The sequence below is a fragment of the Musca domestica genome, unplaced genomic scaffold, assembly GCF_030504385.1.
Source record: "Musca domestica strain aabys unplaced genomic scaffold, Musca_domestica.polishedcontigs.V.1.1 2, whole genome shotgun sequence".
NCBI lineage: Eukaryota > Metazoa > Arthropoda > Insecta > Diptera > Muscidae > Musca > Musca domestica.
The window spans coordinates 11,745,887-11,767,232 of NW_026712249.1; the positions used below are offsets into that span (position 1 = coordinate 11,745,887).

Sequence of the window (21,346 nt, forward strand, 5' to 3'; positions counted from 1 at the left end):
TGGCGAGTTGAGCTGTTCTTTTTGTGCACTGCAGCAGCAGTCGCTGTTTTGTGATCCACATTCATCCAACCTATTAAAATGTCCACGGCTATCAAAAACAGCAACCGGTCACCATATGCCGGGTTTCGGTTGTTGATTTTGTTTTTCTTCCTCTGCTTTTTGGTGTGCTTTTTATTTTATTTATTTTTTATCCTAATAATCTTTTTGTGATTTTGGTTATTTTTTATGGGTGTTGTGTTTGTTTGTGACAATTTTTTTTTATTTTTTTCAATGGGATACAATTGTGAACTTTATTTCAAGTTCACCGGGAAATATTTATATCAAATATTAATTGACTAGAATAGCATTCCATTTTTAATATTACAGAGCTGCTCAAAAACTAGATCTCGCTCGCCAGTCTAAATTTATACTAGTGTTTTTTTAATCATTGAAAAAAAATATATTTTATAAGTTGTTTGTAAAAATTCGATTTATTATTAATTTTGGACGTCTTATTACAAAAAAAATGTATTGAATGGACGAATATCAGAAAAAAAGGATTTTTGGAAGGAATATCCTATAAGAATATTTTTTTAACATAATATGCAGGGTGAGATGAAAAAACTGCAACCAACTTCAGACTACTGTCATTTCTAAACCACTCGACCGACAGCTGTTAAAATTATTCCAGTGACAGCTCATTATATTGTTAACAAGCGCACAAAAGCATTTTGGTGAGAATTTTCCAGAAAAAAGTTATTCGTGATGGAATTCAAGCGAGATAGTGTGATTTCTTTATATTTGGCTGGAAAACCACAATCTGGCTATCTTTAGAGCACTCCAGCATTTTAATGTGAATACCACCTTTGTGTCTCGTACCATCGCTCATTACCGTGATACTGATGGCGTAGCCCGACTTCAAGGAAGTGGACGGAAGAAAACAGCAACATCAGCAGAACCGGTTGGAAAAGTAAAGAACCGACTTGATCGGAACCCGCGTCGCAGTGCCCGAAAAATGGCTCGTTAGCTCAACATATCGCAATATTCCATTCGGCAAATATTGAAAAAATGAGACCGGGGTAAAGCCATTGTAACTTCAAAAAGTGCAAGAACTTACACCGCAGCAGAAAGAAAATAGACTTAAAAGAGCTAAAGAATTGCTTCGCTTGGCAGAAAGTGGTGAATTGCCGAATTTAGTTTTTTACGCTCCGATGAGAAAAAATTCGTTGTCTAGCAGTTTTTAAACAAAGAAAATGATCGTTTTTACTTGCCAAAAAGGTCAGCTGAAAATGTGCACCTTCGGTTGGCCACCAGAACTCAAGTGCCGGACATGGTGATGGTGTGGGCCGCCATAACAGCCGATGGTCACTCTCCGCTCGTATTAATCGACCGTGGTATCAGAATAAATACCGAATATTATCGCGAAAATATTTTGGAGGGTGTATTAAAGCCCTGGGCACCGAATCGTTTTGGCAGTAGACCTTGGACATTCCAACAGGACTCAGCACCATCGCACTCAGCACGCGCCACCCAAAAATGGTTACAAAATGAGGTTCCTCGCTCATTTCCAGCGCAACTGGCCAACAAAATCTCCGTATACCAATCCGTTGGACTATTGTGTCTGGAGTACTTTGGAAAGCAAGGTTGGCACTAAAAAATACCAAAATGTCGATCACCTCAAGCAAGCGCTTCGCCGGGAATGGGCCAAAATACCGCAGAGCAAGACCGTTTGAAGGCCATAATTCGTGCCATAGTTGACCAATTTGAACAAATCTAAACTTATTCTGAAATAGAACAGTGTTGGCTTGTTTGTACGGGATGCCATAGTATTTTGTTGTTGCAAAATGGTCAGGCTTAATCCCTTTATTGTTGTTTTTATAAAAACATTTTTTTATTAGTGGAGAACGATGGCAATGTTTACCAGGGGGTAAGGCAGGGAATACCAATAATAAACAAAAGTTGTTTTTATTAAAACTTATTCTAAAAATTGATGCTATTTCCGAAATTTTTTGATTTCTTTCAATAAAACAAAAAAACATTGTAAAAATTATAGAGTTTGACTTTGTTGCAGTTTTTTTATCTCACCCCGTACGTATATGTGCGATATTTCTCTCCAGCGCTTAAATGTCATTAAAATTGCATTACAAATTAATACAAATGCGGTAAAAATCTGTAAAATCGTCCAAAACATGAATATACATATGTATGTATGATTGTTTGTGGTAGCTTTTTGTAAAAGTGTTCAATAGTAACAAAAAAAAAACAACAAATGACTACCACCTCATTACAAAACCATTATATACATGTAGATTTAGCATGGTTGGAATGTAAAAACATCAGCCCTTCTTTTCCTTTTTCCAGAGCAATTGAATGTGCCAAGAATGACCCCGACGTTTGCACATGAAAGAATTTATGGAATTTTAAACTGACCACCAGCCAATCTACAGAATGTCATATATTACGATATTATGTTGCCATATATTGGTAGTACACACATATAATGCCATGGAGAACAACAAATTGTGTTTCATTGCATGCATATTCAGGGTGAGATAAAAGACTGCAACAAAGTCAAACGACATAATTTTAAAATATATTTTTATACCCTCCACCATACTATGGAGGGTATATTAAGTTTGTCATTCCGTTTGTAACTTCGCGAAATACTCATGTCAGACCCAACAAAGTATATATATTCTTGATCAGCGTAAAATTCTAAGTCAATTTAAACATGTCAGTCTGTCTGTTGTAATCACGCTATCTTTCGAACGAATTGAGATAGAAGGCTAAAATTTTGCACACGTGTTTATTTTTTCAGTAGGCAGGTTAAGTTCTTAAATGGGACATGTAGGTCCACGTTTTCATATAGCCCCCATACATAAGTATCTCCCGATATTCGGTATTTTGATGATTTTAGCGACATTATTCCCCGGAATTGTTTCAAATTTATTATTTGAAGTTCGTAATGGATACTTCAGCCTAAGATAGAAAATTGTCTGTACAGGTCCACGTCTTCGTATAGCCCCCATATAACGGTACCTCCCGATATTCCGTATTTTGATGATTTTAGCGACACTATTCACCGGAATTGTTTCAAATTTGGTATTTGAGATTCGTAATGAATGCTACAGCCTATGACAGAAAATTGTCTGTGCAGGTTTTAGCTACATCATTCACCGTTTATTTCAAGTTTCGAATTTGAATATGGTAATGGCTTATGGCAAACAAGGCCACGTCGTATAGACCCCAATATAACGGCTATATTCGGTATTTTTAAAATTTTAACAGATTTTATTAAGGACTTTATTTTTTGAAAATTTCCAAATTCGTTCCAAATGGTGGGGGGTATTCAAAGTTCGGCACGGCCGAGCATACTGCTTTTTAACTTGTTTAAATTTTATTGAATTAAACATACAAAATATCAGAAATAGAATCAATTTTAGAATAAGTTTGGATTTATTCGAATTGGTCACCTTTGGCACGAATTGTGGCATTCAAACGGTCAATGAAACCGTCACACGCTGCTCGAATGTTGTTCTGCGGTATTTTGACCCATTCCCACGAAGCGCTTGCTTGAGGTGATCGACACTTTGGTATTTTTTAGTGCCAACCTTGCTTTCCTAAATACTCTAGTCACAATAGTCCAACGGATTGGTATCCTGAGATTTTGGTGGCCATTGTGCGCTGGAAATGAAGCGAGTAATCCCATTCTTGGGTGGCGCGTGCTGAGTGCGACGGTGCTGAGTCCAAGGTCTACGGCCAAAATGTTTGCGTGCCCAAGGCTTTAATACACCCTCTAGAACACTTTCCCGATATCAGTCAGCATTTACTCTGATGCCACGGTCGATTAATACGAGCGTAGAGCGACCATCGGCTGTTATGGCGGCCCACGCCATCACCATGGCCGGTGCTTGAGTTCTGATGGCCAACGGAAGTTGTACATTTTCAGCTGACCTCTTTGGCAAGTAAACACAATAATTGTCTTCGTTTACAAAATGCTAGACAACGAATGTTTTCTCATCGGAGCGAAAAAAACCAAATTCGGCAGCTCACCACCAAACGAAACAACTCCGGCCAAGCGAAGCGACTCTTTAGCTCTTTTGAGCCTATTTTCTTTCTGTTGCGGTGTAAGTTCTTCCACTTTTTGGAATTTCAATGGCTTTTCCCCGAGCTCATTTTTCAATTTCACAAGCCATTTTTCGGCCACTTCGACGCGGGTTTCGATCAAGTCGCTTCTTTACTTTTCGAACCATTTCTGCTGATGATGCTGTTTTTTTCCGTCCACTTCCTTGAAGCCGGGCTACGCTACCAGTATCACGGTAACGAACGATGGTATGAGACACAAAATATTAATTCAATTTGAAATGCTTGAGTGCTCTAACGATAGCCACTTGTGGTTTTCCATCCAAATATAAAGAAGTCACATTATCACGCTTGAATTCCATCACGAATAACTTTTTTTTCTGGAAAATGCTCACCAAAATGTTTTTGTACACTTGTAAACAATATAATGAGCTGTTACTGGAATTATTTTTTAACAGGTGTCGGACGAGCGGCTTACAAATGACAGCAGTCTGAAGTTGGTTGCAGTTTTTTCATATCACACTGTATGTCATATAAAGTGATGGATACTGGAACGTTGAAATATTTATATCAAGCTAAGGACAGACACGAAAACCTTCGAAATCTTTCCCACAAATGGTCCACAGTTTCATAATCATAACGCAAGTCAAAACGTATTTAAACAAGAACAAAAGCAGCTAAGTTCGGCCGGGCTGAATTTTTAATAACTTTAGATACGAAATTTGAAAGAATTCCGGTGAATAATGTCGCAAAAATTATGATAATATCGAATATCTAGGGGAATCGTTATATGGGTGCTATACTAAAACGTGGTCCTATGTAGACAATTCTCTTTCAGGGGATAAAGTACTCACAGAGGGCTCCTTGTGCAGAATTTCAGATAATTTCATTGGAAAATATGGCTAAAATCATCAAAAAAAAAACTGATTATCGGGAGGTACTGTTATATGGGGGATATACGATATCGTGGACCGATATAGTCCATCTTTGAACTTGACCTGCCTGCAGACAAAAGACAGATCTGTGCAAAATTTGTGCTTCTTATCTTAATTCGTTTTGACTCTAGCGTGATTACAACAGACGCACAGGCGATCAGACGGACAGGGCTAAATCGTCTTAGAATTTTACGCTGATCAATATTATACATATATACTTTGTTAAGTCTAAAATGATTATTTCGATGAGTTTCAAACGGAATGACGAACTTAATATACCCTACATACTATGTATGGTAGAGGCTATAAAAATTTATATTCAAAATCCCAACAAACGACTTGTGCCTGAGAGAAATTAATCAATGACCTACACATCTTTATCAAAACATTCATTTTTGTATTGTTTCAAAGAGTTTTTTCTCTTCATCTCAAGAAATTAACGACGTTCCATACAGAGAGACCTAAAAGAAAGTACTTATCATTTCAAATAAAGAAAGAACGACAAACTTGACGACGAAGGAGAGGGAAGAAGGCGAAAACATACAAATCTCAAAACTGGAGCACAACTATTTTTTATTTTATATTTGGAAACGTGCCGTGTGAACGGATGATATCAGACCCAAAAGTCTTTTGTTCCCAATTTCAAAAAAAAAAAATGAAACAAATAGTGCTCTGATTTTGAAAAATATGATTTTGTAATGACTTCATTTAACGAAAATAAAAAACAGCAACAACAAAAGAATCAAGACGTCGTCAATTTAAAGGGGAATACTTCACTCTCTGTCTGACACATGCATTATTACCGATTTCAAAGCTCGCTGGGTACAGAGTTCAATTTCATTCTCATTCGGGTGATTTGGGTAATCTGTGTGGATTTTTGTGTTTTTTTGGAGCAGTGAAAGATGAAAATTAATTGGATAACTGAAAATAATACAATGGTACCATTATACATATGTTCGAACAAATTAAGAAAGAGAACGTAAGCCATGAGAAAAAAAGATCATTGCCGTTTTAAAGAGACATTACGCTTTGATAATCTAACCTTCTCCTCTCCCTCTACAACTTCATACGTTTCTTTTCAAAATTAAAGATAAATCAAATTATCAAAAACAAAACCAAAGAAATGATTTTAAGGATTACCCATTGATGGACCCACAAGAACAACAACAACAACGCCATTGGACATTATGACTGATAATGAGATTTGTAGAAGGGTCTCCATTGATAGCTGCTATTTTACCTTTCAAAGGTAGCGTGGCAAGGGTTAATCTTTGCCGCTCAATGGTAAGGTTATTCTTAATGCCGGGTGCTAATTATGTTGTTTCTGGTGGTGATTTTTGTTGTTATTGTTGTTGGTAGCATTAAAGGATGGATGAACATTTTGAGGTCTTGTGTCGGCATTTAATATCTGATGATACGACGTAAAAAGGCGCTTATGGTTGGCGCGTGTCGTTGATCTCTTTGTGAGATTTTGAAAACTTCATAACAAGTATGGGTAATTATTAAAATAATTTAAAAAAATTAAGTTAATATACATCATTATGTTGTGTTTCGAAATGGAACAAGTAAAAGAGCAGCCAAGTTCTTGAAGGAAAAAAAGAAAATTTCGTCTAAAAACACTGTTAAAATAAAAACCGTTACAAGGGGGCTATACGAAGACGAGAACCTGCGAAATTTGATGATAATTGGATGAGCGAATCGGTTATTCAAAATTTTAACCCATTGTCAAGGAGGTACCTGAAGGAGTTGACAGTTGCATCCCATCTTCGAATCAGATCTTGTGTTTATAAAAATATTGAGTTGTGTGAAATTTGATGATAATCAGATGCTTATTTCGCATTTTCTGAGAGTTTTAATTATTCAAAATTTTGACCCGTTGTGGGGGAGGTACCAAAAGGAGTGGTTCGGTATATTTTATCTTCACATCAGATATTGCTTTAGTAGAAAGATTAGACTATGTAAAGTTTCTAAACAATCGGATACTTATTTCCCGTTTTATGAGCGCTTTGGTTATTCAAAATTTTGACCCATTGTGGGGGAGGTACCAGAAGAAGTTGACCGATATATTCCATATTTACTCCAGATTTTGTGTTGATAAAAATATTAGGATATGTGAAGTTTCGAAAGAGTCAGGAGTTTATATCGCATTTTATGATGTTATAATTATTCAAAATGTTGACCCTTTGTGGGGGAGGTACCGGAAGGAGTGGACCGATATATACCATCTTTACAACAGATTTTGTGTTGATAGAAATATTGGAATATGCGAAGTTTCGAAATAATCGAATGCTTATTTCGCATTTTATGAGAGTTTTAAGAATTTACAGGGTTGCCCATATTCGACGGACCCATCTGGCAACGTCATAACTTTTAACAGAGATGTCACATCGCTTATTGACATACCGCGTTTGAAGCATCAGTCCAAGCAGATTTTTACCATGAACCAATACACGTCACGCGAGCGCTCTGCCGTACGAGCCAGTGTTGAGAGGTCCCCAAAACGCCGTTCTCAGCAGATGGACATGGCTCGATCCACTTTACAACGGATTATTCGCATTGATTTGCATTTGTTCCCGTGCAAAATTAAATGATTAACATTGCCAACCGCCAAATTCTTATTATTTTTCTTTGATTTAAAAAAAAAAAAAAAACATGGGTTCGTCGAATATGGGCAACCCTGTACAATTTTGACCCTGTTGTGGGGGAGGTACAAAAAAAGGTCCTGGATATTCCATCTTCACACCAGATCTGTAATTGATAGGAATATTGGGATGTGTGAAATTTGAAGACAATCGGACTTTTATTTCTCATTTTATAAAACTTATCATTATTCGAAATTTTGATCCTTTGTGGGGAAGGTACTTGATGGAGTGAGCCGATATTGTCTATTTTCGCACCTGTCCTAGCACTGACAAAAATATTGGGATTTGCCAAATTTTCACAAAAACGGAAGATCTTTCTCTTTCTATGAGATAAATTATTATTTTTTAAAATGTTGACCTTTTGTGGGGAAGGTAGCAGAAGGAGTGGTCCCATATTGCCCATCTGCAACTCGATCTAAGTTTGATAATAATATTAACATGTACCGAAGTTTAAGCCAAATCGGATATCCCCTTCGAGAGATATTGTACGCACCAACTACACAGACGTACGGACGAATATCCGTAGATCGACACCAAATGTCCTGATTCAAATTTTTTTCAAAATTTGGACCCCTCTGGGAGATACTTTTTGGAGTGGAAAAATATATTGGGATTTTCAAAATTTTCATTAAACGAAAAAATGATCTTTTCTGGGAGAAGGTACCAGAAGAAGTGGACCAATATTGTTCCGAAATCGATCTATGGTTGATAAAAAGATTACCATGTACCAAGTTTGGACCAAATCGGATACTCCCTTAAAGAGCCAGATAGACGGACAGGCTAAATCGACTGCAAATGTCCTGAAACGAATTTGGTCCAAAGATACCTAGGCTCTAAAACCGTTATTTCGATAAGCCACGTTTTGGCCGTATCAGTAGTTTTAATAAAAAACTGAGGGTATAAAAACATTCCTGTAATCAGGATACAAAAAATATTTACTTTAGGAAAAATACATAGAAAATTCGGATAATTTTTTTATTAAACTTGAGTTGAGCCGACCCACCAATACTTCCTAACTTATTTATACAAGGTTATTTTCTCAATAGGATTCCAATAATAAGTTGACTTTTTGCATTATTCATAATTAATATTAATATTCGTAGACCACATGGTGTTAAGCGGACTTTACACGTCATACTCGCAACATATGACACATAATTTGCTGGGAGGAACAATTTTTGCCAATACCATCTATCTACCTGTTTGGCAAAGTATTTCGAAATAGGGAGACGCATTCATATCCTAGTAACTCTGTAAACTAATTAATCCCTAAGCACAACATATTGCTCGTTACAAGAATGAAATGGAAACGAAATCGATTATTAGCCCAAGACAGAATGGCAAACAATTCGTGTTGCGTGTCAAAATAAAAGCAAATGCAATTAGAACCTGAGCACAGAAGACACTTGGCCCAGCAACACACATGAATGATCGTTCATGTCGATCGCCGACAGCTAGACATTGAAACCTGTGACGAAGGACTTTCATTAGGCCAAAGACTTCCTTTTCATAATTTTTTTTGTAAAGAGTTCCTCTGTCTGTCTGTCTGCCTGCCTGTAATGGCAACAAGTACATTTGCCGCCGGAACACTCGGAAAAGCATTTGAAGCCTATATCTGCTCTCGATCCAAAGACACGACACAAAAGTCCTAAAAAGATGTCAGTTGTTACTCTCGAGACAAAAATTAGGGAAACACGAGTACCCAAAACACTTTGCCAAAAACAAATTTGGAAGCGTTGAACTGTAACCATTGGACATGCATCCACCGTCCATCATCTCCACAACCAAATGATTCTTTTCACACACAGAAGGCAGCCAGGCAGGTAGTCATCATCAATATCAGCCACATCATGCTTCTGTTGCATGCTGACCCCGGGCCATGGCCTGGCAAAACCGTCAAAGGTTAATGTGAAGACTTCTGTGAGTGAACTTCTGAAGTGATCATTGTTGTGGAAGAGAGGGGGCGATAGGGGGTCAATAAAGCTACACCCAATCAATGATCATCCATGGGGATCATGTGTGAGAATTCATTCATAAATACAACTTGGATGATTACTTACCCCTTCCACTGCGTCCCACAAAACGCAAATCATTAAATTTGGCCACTTGATCTTTCATTGTTGCCCGATCATTTCGTAATTCGGCACAGCAGTTCTCATCGTTGCCAGCACGGATATAAACATTTGTGCCATCTCCCACATCGACCAGCGCCACGACTTTGAATGCAATCGGCAGGGTTTTATTTGAACGCCAATGTGCGGGCAGGGCTGAGCACAGGAAGTAGGGATTACTGGTGCGTACTGTAAAAATATGAAAGGAAAAAATATTATGGAAATTTAATGAATAAAGTACGAGTAAATACCTATAATACAAATACTCATTGAAAAATTCTTCTAAAAAACCAAAAATTGACAAATATATTATTTAAAAATATAAAAAAAATATATATTTCCAATAATTCACTTCCAAAATTAAAAAAAACCTACAAAATGCATTCTTAAAATTTAAAAAGAAAAAAACTACCATTAAATAAAAACCGCTATATGACAGCTATACGAAGACGGGGACCTGTATACACAATTTTCTGTCGTAGGTTAAAGAAGTCATTACGAAATTCAAGTTTACGCTGATCAAGAATATACAGGGTGAGATAAAAAAAACTGCAACAAAGTCAAACGATATACTTTTTACTTTTTTTTAAATTTTATTTAATGGAAGTAGAAAATGTCGGAAATAACATCAAATTTAGAATAAGTTAGATTTGGTCACCTTGACACGAATTATAGCCTTCCAACAACCAATGAAACCGTCACACGCTGCCCGAATGTTGCTCTGCGGTATTTTGGCCCATTTTCAGCGAAGCGCTTGCTTGAGATGATCGACACTTTGGTATTTCTTAGTGTCAACCCTGCTTTCCAAAATACCCCAGACACAATAGTCCAACGGATTATTATCCGGAGATTTTGGTGGCCATTGTGCGCTGGAAATGAAGCGAGGAAACTCATTTTGTAACCATCCTTGGTTCGATGGTGCTGAGTCCTGTTGGTACGTCCAAGGTTTGCGGCCAAAATGCCTGCGTGCCCAAGGCTTTAATACACCCTCCACAATATTTTCGTGATAATATTCGGCATTTATTCTGATGCCACGGTCGATTAATACGAGCGGAGAGCGACCATCGGCTGTTATGGCGGCCCACACCATGGCCGGCGCTTGAGTTCTGGTGGCCAACCGAAGGTTCTCATTTTCAGCTGACCTCTTTGGCAAGTAAACATGATCATTTTGTTTGTTTACAAACTGCGGCACAACGAATGTTTCTCATCGGACAAAACCAAATTCGTCAGTTCACCACTTTCGGCCAAACGAAGAAAATCTTTAGCTCGTCTATTCTGTGGCGGTGTAAGTTCTTGAACTTTTTGGAATTTCACTGGCTTTACCCCGAACTCATTTTTCAATCTATGCCGAATGGAATGTTGTGATATGTTCAGCTCACGAGCCATCTTTCGGCCACTGCGGCGCGGGTTTCGATCAAGTCACTTCTTTACTTTTCGAACCATTTCTGCTGATGTTTCTGTTTTCTTCCGTCCACTTCCTTGACGTCGAGCTACGCTACCAGTATCACGGTAACGAGCGATAGTACGAGGCACAAAAGATTTATTCACATTTAAATGCTGGAGTGCTCTAACGATAGCCACTTGTGGTTTTCCAGCCAAATGTAAAGAAATCACACTATCACGCTTGAATTCGATCACGAATAACCTTTTTTCTGGAAAATTCTCTGGAAAATAAAGGTATTGAAAATTATGACCCTTTGTGGAGGGGTTGTGGGGGGTGGTACCAGAAGGAGTGGACCGATATATGTCATTTTCACACAAGATCTTTTGTTAATAAAAATATTGGGATGTGTGAAATTTGAAGAGATTTGGATGTCCATTTCGTATTTTATAAGAATTTTAATTTTCCAACATTTGGCATTTCTGTGTGGGAGATACTTGATGGAGTGTGTCGGTATTGTCCATTTGGCACCTGACCTAGCACTGATCATCAAAATACCGAAAATCGGATGGTTCTGTCACAGTACGTAGAACCCATTTTGAGCTATAAATATCATTACGATAAAAACTGAGGCTGGAGTCATCAAAATATATATACCGCTGGAAACAGAGGTTAAAATCATCGGGATTAAATGGGGGCTATTCCAAAATGTGGATCTGCATATACAATGTTCTGTCATATGAGATAGAATCTATTAGAAACTTCAAATACCATATTTTTTTGCAAGAAAGTGGACTAAAGTCCTCAAAATACCTAATAGAGGGAGGTACAATTAAATTGGGGGGGGGGTGAGGTATATGAAAACGTTGACCGATACAGCTCATCTTCGAACTTGACCTGCCTGCAGACAGCTCTATGCAAAATCTTAGCTTTCTAGCCCATGCCGTTTGAATTCTTACTTGAATACAAAAGATGGACAGACGAACATTAAAAAATAAAAAACACTTTTAAAACAAGAAATAAAAAATAACTTCTAAATATTAATTTAAAAATTCCCACTTTCAAAATAAGAATTTTGAGAAATCCACGTTCAAATAAAATAAAAAAACACACATAACCATATTGATAGTTTATCTCGAAAAAATATTTGTAAGCTCATTTTTTAGAAATATATAAAAACTTGACTTTTGAAGATCTGTATCTAGGTCTTGAAAAACAAATATTCTTAAAATATTTTATACTATCATATTTATTCTTTGATATTGTTATCTGATAGCCACTTGAAAATAGCACGTTTATGACGTGTGTCCTGAAGATTTTTTTATGGTTTCAAGTAATGTGATAGCTTTAAAAGCTGGAGAAAAAAATGCAGACGAACAGTATGTGTCGTAAAATTTACATGGGCATACATAAATTAGTTCAATTTTAAGAAATTTCCGATATATTTTTATTATTTGTGGGACTCAATCTGATAAAATAAAAGTGCATTTACGTATGATTTCCAAGTTATTTTGAAATTGATAATAGGCATGCCATCTTTACAATTTGAATTCATTTTTTGAAATTTCCGATATTTGCATTGTTTGGAGACAAAATCTTATAAAATATAAAAAAATTACGCCTGAAAATCTCTGTAAAATGATGTGGAAGTAAAATTGTTTTGAGAAGAAAAACAAATTTCAATCCCTGATAATGATAGTCGATGCCGATCGAAATATTTTTTTTATTATTCTATTGACCTCGGGCCTAACTAAATAAAAAAAATATGCTTAAAATATAATACAAATTTTTGATATGATATTCAAAGACTTAAAAGTTTCACAATCTGTAACCATATCTTGTAGAAATCACCCAGAGAATTGACCACAAATCATTCAAAGCATTCAAAAATGTTCATATCACTGTGCGGTGAAATTTGTGATAATATTTTCTTTATTTGTTTTTATATGTTTCTTGCCAAGAAAAAAAAAACACCAAAAAGAACGTATCTATGCGGTTGAAAAAATTAAAAAAAAATAAAGTATATACAATCACATTTTTTTAGAAAATTAACAGGAATATAAGAATTGTAAGTTCCCAGAAGCAGAATGTGATGTGAAAATGTACAACTTCCATACTTCTAGTAAACCTTACTTAAAGCAATTATAAAGCCACAAGAACCCCCCATAACACCACTTTCATTAGAAAACCACTTTCAATAAAAAAGACCATTTCGTTAGAAAATCATTTTGGAGCATAGAACTATTTTGAGGTTTCTTTAGTTGGACAATATTGTTGGGAGGTCTCTCCTCCCTCCACACTTTATTTATTAATAAAATCTTGAAAAACCTCATAAAGTTATTTTTTGGGAAAAATATTTTAAATTTCATTTAAAGCGGTTGGAAAGTTTTGGAAACCAAAAAAAAAAAAAAAAAATTAAGCAAAATATTTCAAGTAAATTTGCTTTGGTGAACTAAATGCGAGTTTATTTGAAAATGACTAATATCAGCTAATGCGATAAGCCTGCGCACAACAAATATGCAAAAAAACACAAACATAAATGGTATACCCCAAAAAGTTGAAAATAGAAATATTGGAAAATTCGAAAAATCTTTAAACACAAGCAAAACCCTGTATCTTTCCAAGAGCCGAAACAAATACAAGGATTGAATCTCTTAATGGGTATTCAAAGTTATATTTTTAGATTCCTCAATATACCTTCCTATATCTCCGATATTTGGCTATATTCTTCAAAAAAATCAATATTAACGTAAAGGTCACCTTTCAGGACCTTTCATATTTTTGTCCATTTCAACAGCTAAATATTATCCGATGACCATCCAAATGCTAGGCCTCGGCGCGGTCCTAAACTCTAACCCTATAAAAAAATTCCATGTCTATTGGTCATTAGTTGAAAAAGGGCGACTTCAAAATCTAGACAATACTTTGCTAATATCTTCCAAGAAATAGGCTTCTATTCTGATCGTAAAGCTTTCCAAAAAATGTCCTGAAGATTGGACGAAAATTGCGACAACATAGTGTTGTAAAGTGAAAAAATTTTACAAAATGTAAAATTTAATATTGTAAGTCAAATTGAAAAAATCACATACGATAAAAAATATGAAAAAAAAAAATAATTCAAAACATTACTGAAAAGTATTCATATTTTTATTAACATATTTTTATGCGATGTTTCTAGATTTTAATCTTTTCTGCCAATTGGCCATCCAGCCGTATTTAAGTTATAAGCGCTCTAACTAACATCCCTCTCATTGATATATGAGATTTTATATATTTTGCTATATATGCGATATCGTGAATATCGGCATCAATGTAAGGTTCAGGAGTGACCTCCTTGGGTATTTTTGATTTTGCTGGAATTAAAAATATTCGCGGTTTAATAGAATTTTAAAAGGGCCAAAAAAAGGGTCAAAATTTTGAATGAATTTTGATTTGAAATTTTTGAAACGATTATAAAATCGAAATAACCATCCGTTTCTCTTCATATTTCACACATCCCAATATATATCGGTCAACTTTTGTTGGTACCTCCTCCACAAAGAGTAAAAATTTTGTATATCCTCATAGATTGCGAAATTAACATCCGATTCCATTCAGACTTGGTACATCTCAATATTTTTATTAACAAAAGATCCGTTATAAAGATGGTAGAGATCGGACAGGTTCAAGATTTTCAAAAACGAAACGATCAAAGAAAGCGAAAAAAACCCTCAATCTTTCTTCAAATTTCACACATACAAACTTTTTTGCTATAATCTGCGAACCACTTCAGGTACCCAGAGACCTAAGATAAATATGGAATTTATGAATTCGCATAAAATTATATATCCAATGTTCGATTTTCTTGTAATTGTGGACTTATATTGAAAAAATTTCTTGTAGCATTTCTACATAATATGAACTCAAAATGCATACAATTGGTGAACTTTAATGGAAAATATGATTAAAATGAAAGGAAAAGTAATTCTAAGCCTTCCATAATTGAAAGCTCTACATTTAACGGGAAATACCTCAAAATATTCTAGTCTCTGAGTATATGATCAGGTCTTTATGAAGGCCTTGACAATTTTGACCTAAGAACCCGAAACTACTCTGGGATTTTGATTTATAAACCGAGTACAATCAAATTGACTTGATATGTTCCGCAACCCAGACTTGCAATAGGACAGTAAATTATAAAAACATTTGCAGCAAATTCGTAAAAGATGTACCTTTGACACTTCACTCAAAAATGAGATATTTAAGGAGAATTTGACTAAGAAAATAACAGAAGCACATATTTTTTCCTCATAATATATATATTTAAAAACTATTATAGCTAGATTTATTCTGAGATTTATAGAGAAATGTTATCAAATATTATTTCTTTGGACACTTTCTGTCTAAAATAAATTTTATTGTATTTTCATGGATCTACAGTTCATCATAATGGCCGATGAAAAATTGATTAAGAATTTAGAAGATATTGTAGCGTTCTGTTTTTTTTTTTTTGCAACATTGTTACAAAAATATTTTTAATATATAATGGAAAAAGATTCTTTTTTTACTGACTTTCAATAACATTTGATTAAGAATAATTATGTCCTTTTCGTCATCCTTAGAAAATAAAACTTTATACAAGCCCTTTTTCTTCTATTTTTACCTCTACTTTAATAATCTGTTGGATTTTTCCTGTAGTTTTTGACAAAAAAAAACAATTTTTGTTGCACAGTGTATTTTAGTGTCGTATAGTGTAATTACCGACCCAGAAAAGACTCTTTGATGAACTCATTAAAATCTCTTTCATATATATCTCATCTGAACTGATTGTTAAAGGATTAACACACAATTGGGGTTTTCCCCTTTCCCTACTGAACATCGAATCACTTTTTTCATCCTCGCTTCCATGTAATTGAAACCATGTTACTTTCATTCAAAAATCTGAATAGTTTTTTTTTTTCAATACCATACACTATGTGTAATTGAAAACCTACGCATGCCAAAATTCATAACTTCTTGATGACTGAAGGACAACGTACAGTAAGAAAAAAAAACGTGTCAAGGAATCAATGACATCCACCAGCATTTTTTAAGGCTTCTCAGGAGAAAAAATTCTTTCACACGCGTTCAATAACGCTTTCAGTATGCCAAGGGGGAAGACAGAAACTTTCATTCACAAAAATTACTAAAATTTCAGCACGAGTATCCAATAACATTTTTTTAGATTTTGCATATCAATTTTTATTATTATGGGATCACAGGTCAATGTGAATGAAGGTGATTTTGTTTTCATCCTATTGAAGGTATCGATTTCAATCAGATCTCTCATCTCATTAATGAGAGTACAGTCGATAAGAAATTTGGTTTTGAAGAAGACACTAAGTTTTCAGGGTTTGTTATGACTTTGTAAGAGACATCTTTTCAAAATTTGAATGAATGTCCGAAATCTATTTTTAAATGTTTGTCATGCCATGACTTGTTGTGGGGGACCTGAAAAAACTGTATTTGTATATTGTCCTACTGTACCATTTTATGTACATTTATGGATAAATTTTCTAAAAACACCTCCTTTCCTCTTACATTTACACCAATCGTAGACCTCTCACTAATTATTAATCTAATTATTGTGAAATTTAAAATGGTACCTAAGTTTGTACAATTATAGTACAAAATTTCAAAGCCCTTGCTCATTCTGGCGCACCATCGTCCCAAATTTCTTATTGAAGTGTTATTCTCTCTAAGTATTGAGAGTCACATTTCATTAATTTAGTACTTTTCGGGTAGCCGTACTTACAAGCAATCACATAATTTATATCATTTCCTCCATATTGGTACCCTAAAGGTACAAATGTTTAAACTACAGATATAAAAGAACTTTACTTATAATTTTAAGGGCCTTTTGCACCTCGCACCAGCGACAGTGAAAATGCAAAGTTTTAATATCCCCGACAAAAAGGCTGAAGCTAGAATCTTAAAATTTTGCTTGAGGGTCAGTCTTGATGCGTATTCGTGTGATAAGGTTTTTGAAAATACATACTAAAAAGGTACGAAAAGTACTAAAATGTACTCAAAAATGAATATTTTGTATTAGACAAACAGAACGAGCTAGAGTTCTGAAATTTGGAATAAGAGTCACTGACGGGTTGCAGGTTTAATGTACCAAAGGAATTTTGGAAATTCAAACTTTAAGGTTACGAAAAGTTCCTAAATGGTACTAAACTTCTAAAACGGTACCATTTGGTATTAAGTGAACGGATAGACCTAAGAACATGAAATTTGGTATGAGAATCAAGGTTGGAAATTAAGTTTGAGCTATGAAGGTGGTTTTAGACTTGCATACTCAGTGTGCGAACTGTACCAAATAGTACTAAATTTTAAACATTTTTTAAGGTGAATGGATGAAGCTGGAATTCTGAAATCTTTGTTTTGGGGACTGTTGTTGGTAGGTTTGCAATAAAGAGGTGGTTTTGGAAATGTGTACTACAAGTGCTCGAAAAGTCCCAAATAGTGCTATTTTTGGCAAAATTGGGTTTAGGGTGAACATACAATGTTTAAAATCTTATATTTGGTATTGGGGTCGTTGCTCATGTGTAGCCTGAATATATGGAGGTCCTTTGGAAAATGTGTACCCTAATTGTACGAAAAGTACTTAATGGTTCTATATTTGGTATTGGGTGAAGGGATGGAGAGATTTAGCAGTGGTTGGGAAATACGTCCCATATTTGTACGAAAAGTACTAAATTTGGTACTAGGTTGAGTTAAGGGCTGGAATCCTCAAATTTGATATTGAGGTCTGTGTTGGTATCCTGAATTGAAATATGTAGGTGGTTTTGGAAATGGGTACTGTAATAAATCGAAAAGTACTAAGTGTTACTAAATATGGTGTTGGGTGAGAGAAATACGTCCTATATTTGTACGAAAAATACTAAATGGTACTAAATGTGGTAAGGGAGAAAGGCATAGAGCTGGAAACTTCAAATTTGATATCCAAGGCTTTGTTGGTATTTGGAATTGAGATATGGTGGTTTGGCAAATGTAAACTATGATTGTACGAAAAGTACTAAGTGGTACTAAATGTGGAATTGGGTGGAGGAATATAACTGAAATTCGGAATTTTCATATAGATGTCACTGTTGGTATCTGCGGGTGAAAAAAAGAGCTGGTATTTGGATATTTGTACTATAACTGCACTAAATGGTACTAAATTTGGTAATGGGTGAAGGGATAGACTGGAATCCTGAAATTTGTTATTAAGGTCACAGTTGGTATCTGAGTTTGAGATATGGAAATTGTTTAGAAAATGTGTACTATAATTATTCAAAGTAGTACTTAATAGTACTTATTATGATATTGGATAAATGGATAGGGTGGGAATTCTTAAATTTGGTGTTGAGGTCTCTGTTGGTATTTGGATTTGAGATTTGAAGGTGGATTTAAAAATGCGTACTACAATTGTTTGAGATAAAAGTTATGACAGATAAAAGTATTGAAAATTGTGACCCTTTGTGGGCGAGATACCAGAAGTTGTTCGCAGTTATATATCATCTTCACAAGAGATCTTTCGCTAGAAAAAAATGTTTGTATGTATGAAATTTGAAGAGAATTGGATGCTTAATTCGCTATCTTTGAGCGTTTTGATTTTCAAAATCTTGAACGCTATGTGGGGGAGTTACCTGAAGAAATGATCCGATCTCAGCATTTTTATAAAAGATCTTATGTTGATGGAAATATTGAGGTGTACCAAGTCTGTATGGAATCGGATGTTAATTTCGCGTTTTATGAGTTTTATGGACACTCTACATTTTTAACCTTTGTGGGGGAGGTACCAGAAGGAGTGGACCGATATATTTCATCTTCACACCAGACCTTGGATTAATAAAAATATTGTGATGTGCGTAATTTAAAGTGAACCGGATGCTTATTTCGGATTTAACGATCGTTTTGGATATTCAAAACTTTGACCCTTTGTGTGGGCGGTACCAGAAGGAATGGTCCGATCTCTACAATTTTTATAACAGATCTTGTGTTGATGGAAATATTGAGATGTGCCAAGTCTGTATTTAATCGGATGGTTATTAAAAATTATGACCCTTTGTAAGGGAGGTACCAGAAGGAGTATACCGAAATACCCCACCTTCGCAGAAGATCTTGTGTAAGTAGAAATATTGAAATGTGTGAATTTTGAAAAGACTCAGATGCTTATTTCGCATTTTACGAGCTTCATGGCTATTCCAAATTCTGACCCGTTGTGGGGAAGGTGGCAGAAGGATTGTACCGATATATTCCATCTTCACACCAGACCGTGGGTTAATAAAAATATTGTGATGTGTGTCATTTGAAGACCGTTACATCACATATTATAAGATTTATAATTGTTAAAAATGTTGGCCCTTTGTGGGGGAGATACTTGACGGAGTGGACCGATATTGTCCATTATTGCACCTGACCTAGCACTGGTGCAAATATTAGGATTTGCAAAGTTGGAGCAAAATCGGGTTGTCCTTTCTCTTTCTGTGCAGTAAAATATTTTTTTTTTGGAAAACCTCGACCTTTTGTGGGGAAGGTACCAGAAGGAGTGGACCGATATTGGAGATCTCTTAACTCGATCCAAGTTTGATAATAATCTTACGATGTACCTAGTTTGGACCAAATCGGCTCCTCCCTTTAAGAGTTATCGGAAGTACCAGCCAGACAGACAGACGAACGGACACCCTTAGATCGACTCCAAATGTCCTGAAACTGATTTGGTCCAAAGAGACCTAGGGTCTAAAAGAGTTATTTTAATGAGGAACGTTTGGCTGTTGCCATATGACTGTGGGTATAAAAATCGAAGGTCGGAAGCTGAACGTCCTGAAATGGTAACCTTTGACATACTTTGTACAAAGAATCTCATATGTTGTCCGTCGGAAGCCTGCATCCCTCCAAAATATTTTTTCCACCTTCTGGCTAAATTAGAAGCTTTTTGTGATCACACCATATGAATATGGTACCATATTTAGTAAATTTTAGTTTAGAGCTCTAGCCCTTATCCAGCTTCCAATGCCAATTCTTAAATAGTTAGTACCTTTTTGTACCATTCCTAGACAATATCTTATCTTCACTTCATTACAACCGAAACTTACCCAATTCATTGGGGAACTGTTGATGGGCTTGCAATATCGATCGCTCCAACCACGCCAAATCCTGATGCAGTGCATTATTATTGTTGTTGCTGCTACTGCTATTACTTCCACCATTGTTGTTGTTGTTGTTATTCCCATTTGTACTCGCACTGGCAGTACCACCATTTGTTGTTGCTGCTGTTGCATTATTTGTCGTACTGTTGCTATTATTACTATTTGCCGTACCATTACTGGCCGCTCCATTTGGCGAATTACTGCCCACACTGGCCGAACTGCTGGCAACAATTGTGTCCGAGGCCATCGATACCGTTCCTTCAGAATTCCAAAGGCTATGAGATGTGGTGTGGCCCAAAGAAGCTGGCGTCGTGGTATGGCCGCTGTGGCTATGAGGCGGGTGGTGATGGTGGTGGTGGTTGAGTTGGCTCTGGTGCTGATTGTGCGAGTGTGTATGGTGGCTGGGCGTATGACCTTGGCCCGAACTATGCGAATGTGTTGTATGAAGATGATGAAGGTGCGGCGGATGGTGATGCTGGCTGTGATGATGGTGATGTTGGTGATGGTGTTGTTGCTGCAGCAATGTTGTTGTCGCCGAACCCGGAGACACCGAAGAAATCACCATGTTGGCACTGTTGTTCGACGATGGCGAAATATTGGTGGTAGCACCCGAGGCTTCAATGATGCTACCACCACCACTGCTTAGCAAGAGCGGTGTTGTGGCAACGGCGGCCGTTTGTGATGAGCCGGCCGATGATGTGTAGGCTGTGGCAGCGACCTGTTGACTACTGGTCGCTAATGAAGTTAAATGCATTCGCAGAGAATTTTTACGCAAAGAATTTTTCGGAGCTATTTTGGCGGTTTATTTGGGAACACGACAACAAATGCACTGGCTCTAGATTATTCTTTGGATAAAATTGTTGGGGGATTTTTTTATTTGTTTCTAAGTTCTCTTTTGAGATTTTCACTTTTTTTTTTTGCTGGAATTTGTTTTTATTTAATTGTGTGGGTATTTTTTGATTTTGTGTTTCACTCTTTTTCACATAGGTATAGTGTTGTTGGTATTCCTTTTTTAATATCAACAATTCCACAATTTTATGTTTTTTCACTTCACAGAATT

At 35.9% G+C, this 21,346-nt stretch overlaps 1 protein-coding gene across 1 annotated transcript in view; it reads right to left on the reverse strand.

Annotated features, from left to right (window-relative positions):
- LOC101900359 (protein lozenge) overlaps positions 1 to 21,316 on the reverse strand; it is a 61,827-nt gene extending 40,511 nt beyond the window's left edge. The window contains exons 1-2 of the mRNA XM_011298066.3: positions 20,233 to 21,316; positions 9,700 to 9,939 (exon numbers count right to left, since the gene is read on the reverse strand). Of these exons, the coding sequence (XP_011296368.1) occupies positions 9,700 to 9,939; positions 20,233 to 21,040 (1,048 nt within the window). The 5' untranslated portion in view covers positions 21,041 to 21,316. The remainder of the gene's footprint in view (positions 1 to 9,699; positions 9,940 to 20,232) is intronic.
- Positions 21,317 to 21,346: the final 30 nt, after the last annotated feature.